The sequence below is a fragment of the Schistocerca nitens genome, chromosome 2 (assembly GCF_023898315.1).
Source record: "Schistocerca nitens isolate TAMUIC-IGC-003100 chromosome 2, iqSchNite1.1, whole genome shotgun sequence".
NCBI classification, from domain to species: Eukaryota; Metazoa; Arthropoda; class Insecta; order Orthoptera; family Acrididae; genus Schistocerca; species Schistocerca nitens.
The window spans coordinates 26,344,167-26,359,300 of NC_064615.1; the positions used below are offsets into that span (position 1 = coordinate 26,344,167).

At 36.5% G+C, this 15,134-nt stretch overlaps 1 protein-coding gene across 2 annotated transcripts in view; it reads left to right on the forward strand.

Annotated features, from left to right (window-relative positions):
* Positions 1 to 15,134, forward strand: part of LOC126235683 (brain-specific angiogenesis inhibitor 1-associated protein 2-like) — a 960,968-nt gene that overhangs the window by 916,428 nt on the left and 29,406 nt on the right. For both annotated transcript variants that reach the window (XM_049944419.1, XM_049944420.1), the window contains exons 8-9: positions 2,597 to 2,734; positions 12,918 to 13,023. In XM_049944419.1, coding sequence (XP_049800376.1) covers positions 2,597 to 2,734; positions 12,918 to 13,023 — 244 coding nt within the window. The remainder of the gene's footprint in view (positions 1 to 2,596; positions 2,735 to 12,917; positions 13,024 to 15,134) is intronic.

Consider the following 15,134-nt stretch of genomic DNA (forward strand, 5'->3'; position numbering starts at 1 on the left):
CCTTTGTGTCCTCCAAAGTGATTATTCAACATCTGGCTCTGTTCATGCAATTTATATTCCATACCAGGCCTGGTAACAACATAAACACAAAACCATTATGTACCCTGGTTACCATCCTAACTGTTGCAGAGAATAGTAACTCTTATCAAACCTGCTAATGACGTATGCATGTACGAAGTTATACTGACATCCGACCATCTGTTTTGCGTGCTTCAGTTTTATTGTCAGGCAGTGTATTTGCATCACTAGAAACCTCTTCAAATCACACAAAGTTACAATGTTTTTAGAATTCTGTCTAGACCACATCACAATTCACCTTCAACTAGCTGCCGCATTCATCTCAACTGATGGGCTGCACTTCACCTACCACTTTCTCCTGGCAGTTGTAGACTGCTAGTGTCAGCTTGCTTAAAGCCACTGTACGGATCCCTACCACATGATCATTTCAGAATTTTTATGTGATCTTTGTAGGAGTAGATACTCTAAAATGATTATCTTTAGCCCCAGAGCGCAGAACACTGTGAGGAAACTACATGTCATGACAATGTTATGGCTTTGAAAGTTAATACCCTATTCTGCCATACGTGACTCCAAACCCTTCTTTTGCAGTTTTAATGCTCCCACAGATGCATTCATTATGTCTGTGCAAAGATCTCATCAAATCCTTTTGAATCTAGTCTGTGCTTTGCAAATGTTAATCTTTCATCATGTCAAGAATAAGTCTCTATGAGCCAAGTCAGAAGAAAATTGTTACAGCTGTGAGGGCCAATGCATTGTCTTTATGAAATTTACATATTTGGTTTTTCCACATTTAAGGCTTTTTTCTTCACATAATTTCTCACAAACACATTAGAACAACTTCTGTTTACTGTTTACCATACGGCCAGCAATAGGGAACACAGTCATGTCAAAAAATATGTTTCTAATTGAAGTACCATGAGTGTTAGCACCTTCTTGTTACATAGATACTCGCATTTTTTGTACTGGGCTACTTTGGTTGTCAGTCTGGCATCTGAACCGGGCAGAATTAATACAACAGGTAGAGCAAATACAAATAACAGTGATGCATATCATCATATATTCACTGAGAAATCATGAGAATGCATTAAACTCCAGTAGTAAACACTACAAGCGAGTCACTGTTCATTATAGACAGTTTTTCTGTTAAAATTCCAGGAGCATGCATTCACAGGAGACCCAGACAACGTATTACCTACTTTCCAGAGTTGGCTACTTTCAACAGAAATTGATATTTATTTTTCTAAACTGTGCAGCTCCAGTTAATGTGTCATTATCAAATGGTATCAAGAAACAAACAGTAAATATATACAACACTGACAGAGGAAAACCACAAATAAATAAAAACTTTTAAAAAAGTTAAGCAATAGCAGTTATGCCGGTAAATTGAATCAGTCAAACTTACTTGACATGCATAAGTACAAACCACGCAGCTATCCAGTCACTAGCATGTGTCAAACAACATAAAACTTATTAAAAAATACCATGCATACCAATCAGTATGGAAATACTTTAGAAATAGGAATGGACACAAGACTATTGCCCAGTGTGAGATAACTGTCATAAAATAAGTTAACATAAAACCAAAAATCATAAAACAATAATAAAACCAGCAACTGACCGCATGTTAGTATTCTCATTGGCGTCAACATAAAGACTGTCATTACAAAGGCAGGAAGTGATGGTTGCTGCAAGTTTATAAAACGTTCTTCCACATGATTTAATTGCATGCTAAACATTTATGGTAATGCCAACTGAAGTTTTATAAGGATTGATATTTCAGAATTTTTTGTCACAGACTTTTTCCCTGCTTTTATCTCTTACCCACTTGTTCTGTTGCAGTCATTTCCTGACGAGTTCTGATAAATGTGGCAGTCTATTTCTGTCAGACTGGTTTATTGTTGTTATTTTAGTATTGATCAGTGGGCATTTGTGACACACATACACACTGTACACAATAAAATAATGGAAGGAAGCTTGGAGATTTGTGTATCTTGATATTCAACATAATGAATAGATATAACACCCTAAAACAAATATTGCTGGGAAAGTGGACTGACTGTGGCAATGATTAAGAGAACATCCAAGTTTTTGTTTCTAATGGTTTTGTGTGTTTGTGGGAGGACAACTGAATGAGAATTTGAATTCTGATCTTCACAATTATGTGTCTAGTATATTACCAATCAATAGTCTTAATAAACTAAGTAAATGTCTATCTTCCTTTTTTTTTTGTTTTTCACAGACAACATTAAACAAAAGTTGAAAAATAAACAACAAAAGTAACACACGTGCCATACCGTATGTACTTTTGATAAAAATTCATAACAGACTCATGCAGATTTCTTAAATATGAGATATTTTATCTCAAATGTACTGTTCATTTCTTAGAGAAACAAATTGTGTAGGTATAATAATATAAAACAAACTGCTAGTTCTAACCTATACCGTTAATATACATATAGTCAGTATGTATGAATATTCAGTCATTTTTACTCTGTAGAGAAATATTTATTTCTGCATATGTTTTCTGTATTTTTATATAGTTTGTCATTTACTGTCAACCTTTTCATTCTTCCAGATTCTGAACCAAGAAGGAAATCCATGGCAGTAACCACAGGGTGGGAAGGAAGCCAATTAGCTCGAGCATTGTATCCATATCTTTCTAGTGGTGATAACCAACTCAGTTTCTTGGAAGGGGATGTGATTGAAATATTGGGTTCGTAACATCCTTATTCTTCTATTTAGATCATTACCTTAAACACTCCAGCTTCATTCAAAAGGCCAAGCACAAATAACATATGCACTGTTAAATGATGGGAACCAAATGTTATATCCTCAGTTCTCATATTAGGGTCATACATCTATTGAGGCATCTTCCCTACACACGTAGATATTCTGATATGATAACATGCTTATAGAGATCTGAATTTTTGGAGTAATTAATGTGTGTGGAATTAGTTTATGGTAAAAGAAGTCAATTATTTCACTGATCTGGGGTTCATGTTGGTTCCTATAAGCCAATTAGAGCTTTCAAAAGTTGATTCTTAGAAGCCAATTAGAACTTGTAAAAGTATGGATACAATTCTGAAAGTGACAGAAAAATGGGATATCATGCAATGAAACATTCATGTTGACTAGTACATTTATTGAACCACTGACAGTAAGCATATGCAACATGACAAGGAACTATATAATGAGCAACTGACTGAAGAGAAACAGAAATATTGAATGGTTGTTCAGAAAGCAAAATTATCACAGAATATTTTGCCTGGGTAATAATAGAGGCACATGTTATATGGTAACAAGTTCTAGTCTATAGTGGTACAAGGCATATGTAAAGACTGAGGATTTCCACCTCTGTAATTAGTTGCAGTATGTTGCGCAGATGCAAATAGCTCTCAAAGCCAGCATGTGTCTCTCGTATCCTCAGTTAGTTGTAGTGAATCTTGAATCATCTGGATAGAAAGTCCACAGTGCCATCAACAGCAGAAGATGGATCAGGCAACAGAGGCACACACTGCCAAAGCAACAATCTAAAAGCAGCAGTGACTAGTTGGGAATGTTGACACCCCGATTCCAGCTGAATAGAATAGGTCACAAAGATTTACCCAACCATTTTTTCTTCTTTGGTTTATGATTTACTTGTTCCTGGCTCCCAGGTCAACATCCTCAGGTTCAGAGAGATCTGCCAAGATATCTTCCAACAAACAGGTAATTGACTATTTCCAGAGAGATCCCTTCCTGTAGTACTGGTACACCTTCCTTTCCCATAAACTGTCATTTTAAGCTGAATAGCACCCATCTATATATCTTTGATCGCAATCATTTCTGTGCAAATGGAATTACCCACATACCACATATTAAATCACTTTACTCCTAGATTTCTCATAACATTAATACAATTCTGTTACAAGAGAACAGACATTACAACAGAATTGCTGAAAATATTTCATAATAACCTTCATGACAAGTTAAAACTACACGAAGGCATGTGATTCGAACCCAGTGCCTTTTCCTTTTTGCAGGTAGTTTTCCACCCTCACTTATTTAGTGGATGTCCATGATTTACTACCATACAACACTCTGCTCCAAACATACATTGTCAGAAATTTTTTTCCTCAAATTAAGGTCTATGTTTGATACCAATAGATTTTTCTTGGCAAGGAATGCTCCCTTTGCCTGTGCTTGCCTGCTTCTTATACCTCCTTGCTTAGTACATCATGGATTATTTTTCTTACAAGGTAGCACAATTCCTTAACTTCATGACCAACAATTTTGATTAGTTTCTCATCACTCTAATTTCTGCTACTTCTCATTACTTTTGTCTTTTATCAGTTTACTCTTAATCTGTGTTCTCATTAGACTATTCATCCCATTCAACAGACCCTGTAACTCTTCTTCACTTTTACTGAGGATAGGAATGTGATTAGTAAGTTTTGTCATTGATATTCTTTCAGCTAGAATTTTAGTTCCACTCTTGCACCTTTCTTTTATTTCCATAATTCCTTCTTCAATGTGTAGATCAAACATTAGATATGAAAGACTGCATCCCTGTCTTGCACCCTTTTTAATCAAACCACTTCATTTTTGCTCTTCCAGCCTCACATTTCCCTCTTGCTTTGTGTATATTGAATATCACCCATCTTTTACTGTAACTTACTCTTACTTTTCTCAGAATTTCCAATATCATTCACCATTTGACATTCTAGATTGCTTTTTATAGCAACAAATCCTATGAGTGTCTCTTGATTTTTCTTCACTCTTGCTTCCATTATCAAGTGCTTAGTCAGAAATGCCTCTCTAGTAGCTTTACCTTTTCTGAAGCCAAACTGATCATCATCCAACAAATCCTAAATTTTCTTTTCATTTTGTCTGTTTATTATTTTTGTCAGCAGCTTGTACATATGAGATGTTAAACTGATTGTGCAGTAGTTTTTGCACCTTTCTGCTGTTTATGCTTGCAGAATTGTGTGGATTATATTTTTCTGAAAGTCTGATGGCACATCACCAGTCTCATAGATTCTACAAACTAACTTGAATACACATTTGGTTGCCATTTCCCCTCAATGATTTTAGAAATTCCAATAAAAGGTTATCATTGCTTCTGCTTTGCTTGATCTCAAGTCTTCCAGAGTTCTTTCAAGTTCTGGCTTTAATACTAGATCCCCTATGTCTTCCAAAATGACTTAAGTTTCTTCTTCCATCGAGTCATCAGACAAGTCCTCCCCCTCATAGAGGCCTTCAACATACTCTTTCTACCTGTCCACTTTCTCCTCTGTGTTTAACAGTGTAATACCCATTGCACTCTTGATGTCACCATCCTTTCTTTTAGTTTCAATGAAGATTGTTTGACTTTTCTATATGCTGTGACAATCCTTCTGACAATCATCTCATTTTTCATTTCTTCACATTTTTCATACAGCCATGACTGCCCCGCATTTCCTACTCATTTCATTACTAAGGCATTTATATTGCCATATTACTCTGTCTCCCTGAACATTTTTACACTTCCTCTGTTCATCGATCATTTGAACAATTTCTTCTGTTACTCAAGGTTTCTTCGTAGTTACTTTCCTTGTATCTATGTATGACCATTCTGTGTCTGCCCGTTTTAGAGGTGACCACTCCTCTTCAACTGAACTGCCTACTGTGACACTCTTTACTGCAGTTTTCACATCCTTAATGAACTTCAAATTTTTTTCATCATTCCTTAGTACTTCAGTATTCCATTTCCTTCCACAATGATTCTTCCATTTCATTCTCTTAAACTGTAATCCACTCTTCATCATTACTAAATTACAATCTGAGTCTGTCTCTGCTCCCAGATATGTCTTACCATCCAGTATCTGATTTTCTAATCTCTGTCTGGCCACGATGTAGAAAAGCTTGAATCTTCCTGTGTTTCTGGGTCTTTTCCAAGTATACTTTCTCCTTTTGTGATTCTTGATAAGAGGATCTGCTATTACTGTCTTAAATTTATTACAGAACTCAATTAATCTTTCTCCTCTGTCGTTTGTGCTATACAGACCATATTCTCCCATAACCCTTTCCTCTGCAACTGTATCCAGTTCCCAATGGTTATTAAATTATTATTCCCCTGTACATACTGAATTACCTGTTCAGTATTGTCATATACTTGCTCTGACTCTTCATCTTCTGCTTGCAACATCATCATGTATATGTGAATTATTGTTATGTCTGAACTATTGTCAAATCTTATGAGAACAACCCTATCACAAAGCTGATCACTGCAGCTCACTCTCTGCTCTGCTTTCCTTTTCTTAATTAATCCTACTCCCATTACATCATTTTCTGCTGCTGTTGATATTATCTTATCTTCAGCTGACCAGATATCCTTATCTTCTTTTCATTTCACTTCACTGACCCCCACTATGTCTAGATTGAGTCTTTGCATTTCATTTTCAGATTTTTTATTTTTTCTATTATGTTCATATTTCTGACCACCCATGCTACAACTCATATGTTATCCCTTTATTAGTTATTCCAATTTTTGTCATTATCACTTATCACCTTCCCCCTTAGCAGTCCCCTCTTGGAGGTTGAAATGGAGGATTAATTTGGAATCTTTTTCCAATAGAGAGATCAGCATAACACTTTTTCAGTTACAGTCTACATGCCCTGTAAATACACATTGTGTGTCTTTAATGCAATGGTTGCCTTCTAAACCTGTGTCACTGATCACTGCTGATTCTTCTGCCTTTTAGGGGCAGTTTCCCACTCCAAGGGCAAGAGAATGCCCAGAACTTCTGTCCACTTCTCCATCCTATTTGAAAACGCTGTTGGTAGAGCAAAGGTGACGTCTTAGACTGGAAATCTTCAATCACTATTGCTAATGATTTATTCAAAATTTAAGTAGTGGCTGGGTGCAAACCTAGAAACCATTATGTTTTGATTACTAGTCAAAGATGCTACCCCTGAACCACATGGTGCAATGTGCTATGAACTGACTTAAGGCTTCAGCCTACTCTAGTTTCTCTCCATATCACATCACCTTAAGTCGTGTTACTTCATCTGCTAATTTTTATCCATTTAGTATGGCATATATTTTTTACTAAGAAACATTTGGCTGTCATTTTAACATATGGTGATGGATAATGCAATGAAAATATTCAATTACAAATGATTAGTAACCATAAGTATGTGTCACTAAAAACCACATACCACCTCAGTGCTGAAAGGTCCATGGTTCGTGGAGGGAGAAAAATGAATATCACTTGTAAATTTAATGGGTATATGAAACTGGATACAAGTTATCATACAGTATAATATAGTTGTAGTTTTCAGTCTGAAGACTAGTTTGCTGCAGATCTCTGTGCTAGTCTATCCCACACAAGCCTTAGCTACAGAACCTGATCATTGTACTCAAGCTTTTGTCTTTGTCTACTATTTTTACACCCATCTCCCTCAATTCCTTTCCATAAATAATTCATGATCCCTTGATGCCTCATAATGTGTCTTCACAGATTTCATAATAATGGAAAATGTGAAGTTGTACAGCTATTTTCATATGGCTGTTCTCAAAAATCTTGGATTATCTACCGATTGATCAGCATAGAAAGACAATGGTAGCTTCTTAAAAATTTATATCAAACTTCCTAAAAGCAGCCTTCTAGGGTAAAGATAAATATTTGTACACTTTCTTTTATGATCTAGTGTACTGATTATACATTATATTGATCTTATTCTTCTAACTGATTTACAGGCTTACTTTCAGATTTGCTGTATTAACTTTTTCCATCCATTATTTATCTACAAAGAGAACATCATCAGTGGCACATTAGTAGTTGAGGTGCACTGCATTAACACTTAATCCTTCTTAATTGCCCCACTTTAAAGACCTGATAATTTCCTCCAGAACTGGTAGAACAATTTTTGCAATTGGACTCACCTTGCATCCCTACTCTTTCAACTCTAAATGTCCCACAATCTTGATGAAATCTGACAGAGGCCGAATCAGTGCCTTGTTACTCAAAGGCTGTTGATGAAGATTTTGTTGAGACCGAGTCAAAGTTCTCTCAAACTATATGAATCCAATACAGGGTGGTATTTAATATTGTTCCAATCCATAATTTCATTTATTACTCTAAGAGGTCCATTGTGCTATATTCACTCCTAATACCTATTTGTCTAGTGATAATTATAGTGAGTTTCTTGCACTCTATGGAGGAGTCTGACGGTCTATAGTTTTTATGTCTTGGGAATCTGCTTTCTGGATGAGTAGAATAATTTCAGTATTGTTCCAATTTTGGGAATATCCCCACAAATATTTGCACACATCTCTGAGAACTCTTCAATGACTTAGGTGTCATTACGTTTCTCAGTATATTTACTTCTTAATGATGGTTATGTTAGTAATAAAAAATCAAATTCAGACAAGCTCTGTTTACACAGTCTTACACTAGATAAGAAATAATTTCCATGTAGACTTTGACCCCTCTTCTAGCATTCAGAGCTGAGGTAATGCTATGTAGCAATCTCCCATTAGACATACAAAAGAGGGGGGCAAATGGGTATAAGCACTATAATTAATATAAAACCGAAAACATATTTTACTCTCAACTTCTTAACTGATACTCAAGATTCAAGAACTGAGCAATTGTATAGCCACATGTACACTGCAAAATTAGAGAATTCTACAAAACTTACCCAGGCAGAAAAATGACCCATGATGGACAGAGCAAGGAGGATGTAAGAAGCACAGTATCAGTGGCAAGAATGGCATTCATGGCCAAGAGAAATCTACTAGTATCAAACAGATGCCTTAACTTGAGGAAGAAATTTCTGAGAATGTAAATTTGGTGTACAGCATTCTATGGCAGTGAAACATGGACTGTAGAAAACTGGAACAGGAGAGAGTCAAATCAAGTGAGATGTGGTGCTACAGAAGAATGTTGAAAATTAGGTGGACTGATAAAGTGCAGAGTAGGGAGGGCCTCTACAGATTTGGCAGGGAAAGGAATATATGGAAAACATTGAAAATAAGAAGGGACAGGATGATAGGACATGTATTAAGACATCAGGGAGTAACTTAAGGTAGGAGAGGAACCTGTAGAGAGTAAAAACTGTAGAGGTAGACAGATACTGGAATACATTGAACAAATAATTGAGGATGTATGTTGTAACTGCTACTCTGAGATGAAAAGGTTGGCGCAGGAGAGGAACTCAGGGCTGCCCACATCAAACCAGTCAGAAGACTGATGACTCAAACAACAACACTGCAACCATGCTTTTGTTAACGTCCTAGGAAGATGACTCATTCTTTGATAAATACTGTTATGAGCAAGCAGAAATCACTTCAGCAGTATGATATTCAGATTAAAACTGTGTGTCAGACCGAGTCTCAAACTTGGGACCTTTGCCTTCCACAGGCAAGTGCTCTATTTACTGTGCTACCAAAACACAGATCATGACCCATTGTCACAGCTTACCTTCTGCCAGTACCTCATCTTCTACCTTCCAAACATGACAGAAGCTCTCCTGTGAAACATGAAAGACTGACACTCCTAGAAGACTGGATACAGTGGAGACATGGCTTAGCCATGGCCTTGGGGACATTTTCAGAATGAGATTTTTACTCTGCATTGGAGTGTGCAATTATATGAAACTTCTTGTCAGGTTAAAATGGTATGCTCAACCTAGACTCAAATTTGGGACCTTTGCCTTTCATGGGCGAGTGCTCTACCAACTGAACTTCACAAGCATGACTCACAACCTATCCTGACAGCTTCACTTACACAAGTGCATCATCTCCTACCTTTTACCTTTGCAGCAGAGCTACTGTAAAGTCTGGTAGATAGGAGACAAGGAAATGACAAGTAAAGCTGTGAGGACAGATCGTGAGCTGTGCTTGGGTAGCTCAATTGGTATAGCACTTGCATCTGATAGGAAAAGACCCCAAGATTGTGTCTCGATCTCACACACAGTTTAAATCTGCCAGAAAGTTTCATATCAGAGCACACTCCACTGCAGAGTGGAAATCTCATCCTGCAAATATCACCCAGGCTGTGACTAAGCCATGTCTCCACAATGTCCTTTCTTCCAAGAGTGCTAGTATTGCGTGTTTCACAGGATAGCTTCTATGATGTTTGGAAGGTAGGAGATGAGATACTGACAGAAGCAAAGTTATGAGGATGGGTCATGAGTCATGTTTGGATAGCTCAGTTAGAAGAGCACTTGCCCAGGAAGACAAAGGTCCTGAGTTTGAGTCTGTCAGGTATACAGTTTTAATCTGCCAAGAAATGTCATAACCAACAGCTGTTTAATGTAACTGAAGAAGTAACATTTCTTTAAGTAGTTGCTTTCTGCTAGATTTACTGCTGAAAACTGATGGTATATAATTGTTTAACAATAGTTAATTATCCATAGAGTGTAGAGTTTTTATTAGCATTCCTGGTGTGAATTTTAAATCTTTTTCCTTATTGGTGTGCAAATGCTTGAAATGTATATTTTGCTTTCAGTGTCTTTCATTTAGATGGTCATTTGTACTGAATATTAAAGTGAAATGATAACTAAATGAAGACCCTACACTGTCAATAGGAATTGATATATATCAACGGGTACATTTGAAAATGTGTCCCCGACCGGGACTCGAACCCGGGATCTCCTACTTACATGGCAAATGCTCTATCCATCTGAGCCATCAAGGGCACAGAGGATAGTATGACTGCAGGGATATATCCCTTGCATGCTCCCCGTGAGACCCACATTCCCAACTTAATGTCCACACACTACATTCGTAGTGCCCCTGCCCATTACACTCATTACTTGTGGCAGACAATCTCACCGAGTCCTGTAAGAGTTCAGGCAATATGTGTGCATCCGCAGAGAAGAAGAAGGTCAATGGCCAGTTAGTCTTAACTATATGAAGATGGTATCTGTTCTTTCGGACTTGTCCGAAAGAACAGATACCATCGGTGACCGTGTAGCACTCTAAAATGAGATACAATCTTCGTATAGTTAAGGTTAACTGGCCGTTGACCTTCTTCTTCTGAGCAGATGCACACGTATTGCCCAAACTCTTAGGGGACTCAGTAAGATTGTCTGCCACAAGTAATGAGTGTAATGGGCAGGGGCACTACGAATGTAGTGTGTGGGCATTAAGTTGGGAATGTGGATCTCACGGGGAGTGTAAAAGGGATAAATTCCTGCATTCACACTATGCTCTGTACCCTCGGTGGCTCAGATGGATACAGCATCTGCTATGTAGGTAGCAGATCCCGGGTTCGAGTCCCAGTCAGGGCACACATTTTCAACTGTCCACGTTGATGTATATCAATGCCTATCAACTGCATAGGGTCTTCATTTAATCATCATTTCATTCTAGAGCGCTGCATTGTCACCAATGGTATCTGTTCTCTTGGACATGTCCGAAAGAACAGATACCATCTTCATATATGAATATTAAAGTGTTTTGTCTGTTCTTCACAATAAAATAAGATGGAAAAGCTTCATAAGGAATCCTCTTCATGACATATTGGCCCAATCAAATGTTATTATTCAGGGTCAGCTTTGGATCAGACCATGGAACTAATAGTTTACAACATGTTATGTTGGTGAAAGAAACCAACCTTTCCATGTTGATTGAAGTGGGGGTATACCAAGTTATCTCCATCAAAACTGATACATTGGTACGAATTTTTGACCTTCACAGCTTTGAACCGTTATCACAAGACATATTTTGCTGAGATTATCAAGGTTTCTGTAAGGAACCAGTTGAAGTTTATGTGGCGGCCATTAACTTCATTTGACTTCATTCTAGTGTTCAGATCTTCACATTTCTCTGCACATAATAAGACTGTACAACACTTTAATTAGTTGTGTGGAAATCATGATTCTTTTTACCTCATTTTATGTATGCAATCATGCAAAATTCACAAATATAACACTGCAGAGTGTAGATGCAGGTCCATTGAGTAAAATTTCTTTCTCTGGCAGTGATGTAATTAACCCTGGAGTGCATGTATCACAGAAACCAGTAGCTTATGGAGTATAGTTCAGATTTTCTTTTACAACTAAAATGAGAAGAAATAAAATATTACATTTAGAGCTGTAGATACTTAGCATTTAGAAATTTCAGCTAGCCTCTGATAAAATTTATAAACATTTACATTCCTCTGCATGCAACAGGGAATGTAGCTAACAATTCTGGATCTTTGTAAACAATTCCTACAGATGGCTAAAACAGTACAAAACATCATATTGAAAATAAGTTTCCTTGTTGTGCTGAAAAAAGTCATTTACTTAAGCTTCATAACACTCTTGTTGGTAGTGAGAATTCAATAAAAATCAAAGAGGCAAATGATCCCACAGTAGCAAGATCTTAATGCGATAGTATACAATTACCAGTACATATTAAGAAATATGGCTGTTCTTAAATGTCAGAAAAATGTGCTGAATATCCAGTAAGCAATGTTAATCAACAGAACACTAATGAGAGCACTGGTTACACGTTTCCACTCTTATCATAAATTGTTCAGATACTTCTTTTACACTATTTTAGATGACCATTTGTGTTCTAAGGTACTTCCCATAATTTACGTTACCACCTTTCTTGTCTACAGTTATTTTGTACAAGTAATTATGACCACTGAAAGGAAGGCTCATAACAGTTACTTTAGGTCAAATGTGCCTTTACAGTTAAAAAATTTTCATAGTTCGCATAGCTTTAATCTTCTTTCACAATCAATTTTGGTTCATTTCTGGTGTACAATAGTGAATACTACAATAATTGTGCAAAATAAATGTAGGTTACATTTTCAAACTTCTGTTTCATTTTACTTATATTTCTTCCTATTTATGTCTTAAAAATTTGTCTACAAGAGCGTACACATGCAATATACAATAAAACTGTTTTTCTGAATATTTGTTTATTTATTTAGGTGAACGCAATAAGGGATGGCAATTCGGTGAGAACCTGAGAACTCACTCCACTGGCTGGTTTCCATTGGCATACACAGAAATGATTTTTGATGGCATTGATGACAGGTGAGATTTGAGAATGTGAACATTGTGTAAGCCTCCTTTACATCGATAAATTTTGCATGTTGAGAGAATTTAGAGGCCAAGTAAATATATTTATAGACATGAACTTCTATTTGGAATGATATTGTGCATACACCTCAATATCATTTCTACACTTCAACTTCCTCTCTCCTCTATCTACTGAGTGACAGAGTGTAAAAAAGACAACACAGCACATGATCTTGGATAGCAAGAAGGATAACATTACTGTCACTATTTGCTTTTTTTGTTTAAGTTTATGCATTGTGGTTTTTCTCTCTCTCCCCTTCCACCATTTTTTAGTTCTTAGTGGTGGCAGTCCCCAATGGTATACAACAAACAATACCTACAATAATATTTTGCAAGTACACAATTTATTATTGACATTAATTACCAAACATGTTCCACCCCAGTTGTATCATCCTCAGTGCACTTTTTTTCTTTTATTTTTCCGAAATACATACTTACAGACTATGTTTAGGTTAGGAAATATGTTACATGAGTTTTGTTGTTATTTAAATTGTATATGTACTTTACCTTTTATTTTGCATTGCTTGTATCCTGTGGCTTCCAATCAAAATCAGCCACAGGTCTTAATTAGAACATCATGTTATTTGCAAACATAAAGGATGTTAGAGTATCATCTGCATTGAATTTTTGTTGACAAAATAAAGAATATGAATATGTGCAATAGTTACACTACTCTTATTTGACTTCACATCAATTTACACTCACGTACCAACTGAAGAGACAAGCACAATAATTGAAAGAAACTATGACAGACCAACACTACCCCACAAACATAGACACAAGAAGTCTCAATCTTTTTGAGAATAATCACAGGGCAACCTTACTTCAAATTCAAGAAAAAATTATATACCCAACAGGAAGGGCTCTCCACAGGAGCACCCATAAGTGGCCTGCTGGCCAACATCTTCCTTAACCACCTCAAAAACAAAATCTTTGAAGAAATAATAAAACAAACACAGTGGAAAGTAATGTATTGGTGCGACTATGTTGATGACACAATTGTTTGGTAGATGAAGCATGTGCCAATACTACAGTTACACAAAGATGTCATTACTGATCACCCAAAAATGCTCTTCACTCTTGAAACTGAAACAGACAAAAAAATAAATTTCCTACTCATCAGAGTAAAAAATAAAAACCACGAACAGCAGTTCTCAGAATACAGGAAATCTACATCAACTAATACAGTTATTCACAACAGGGAAAACCACCTGACAGCCTGCAAACAGGACAGCCACATGTACTTCACACACAGGCTGAACACAATTCTAATAAACAAAGGTAGCTACATACAAGAGCTAAACATAATGTAAGAGACTGCCGCAGAAAATGGTTACAAAATAAACACTATTGACAAACTAAACCATAAAATAAAAACACAACTGACAATGAAAATACACAACAGTATCACAGCACAACACACCAGTTACAACCATCCAACAGGAACACACAAGGCACACAATATGGAGAAACCACAAACAACAGGAAAATATGGCACACCCTCGTATTTAACAACAATGTAACTCACAGAATACGTAACATTATAAAAAATCAAGGTATACATGTGGCATATTAAACAAAAAACACACTGCAGAAAAGATTAAAAATACTCAGCACTACCACAGGGAAATTCAACAAAGCAGGTATATACCGGCTAACCTGTAAGGACTGCAATTCAGTATACATTGGACAGCTGTAGGAATTTCAGGATAAGATACTCAGGACATCTAAGAGCACTGAAAAGTGACATCATATGTTCCACATTTGCAGACCACGTCATTAAAAACAACCACCACCCCAGTGATGTAGAAGCAGACCTCCAAATTCTAAAACATCGTTACCTCCTGTTTCATTTTTAAAAAAATATAAGAAAATACTACATCCAAAAATCCATCACCATGGATAATGATCTCACTTACAAGCACTGGGTTTCCACATTAACAGGTAGATGTAAACTATAATGTAAACAAATTGATTTACGGCTGGAGTGCATTTAAAAACAGACACTAAATTTAAGAATTAACTAAAGAGCATATCTAAATGACATCATGACAGAGAGGTATTCA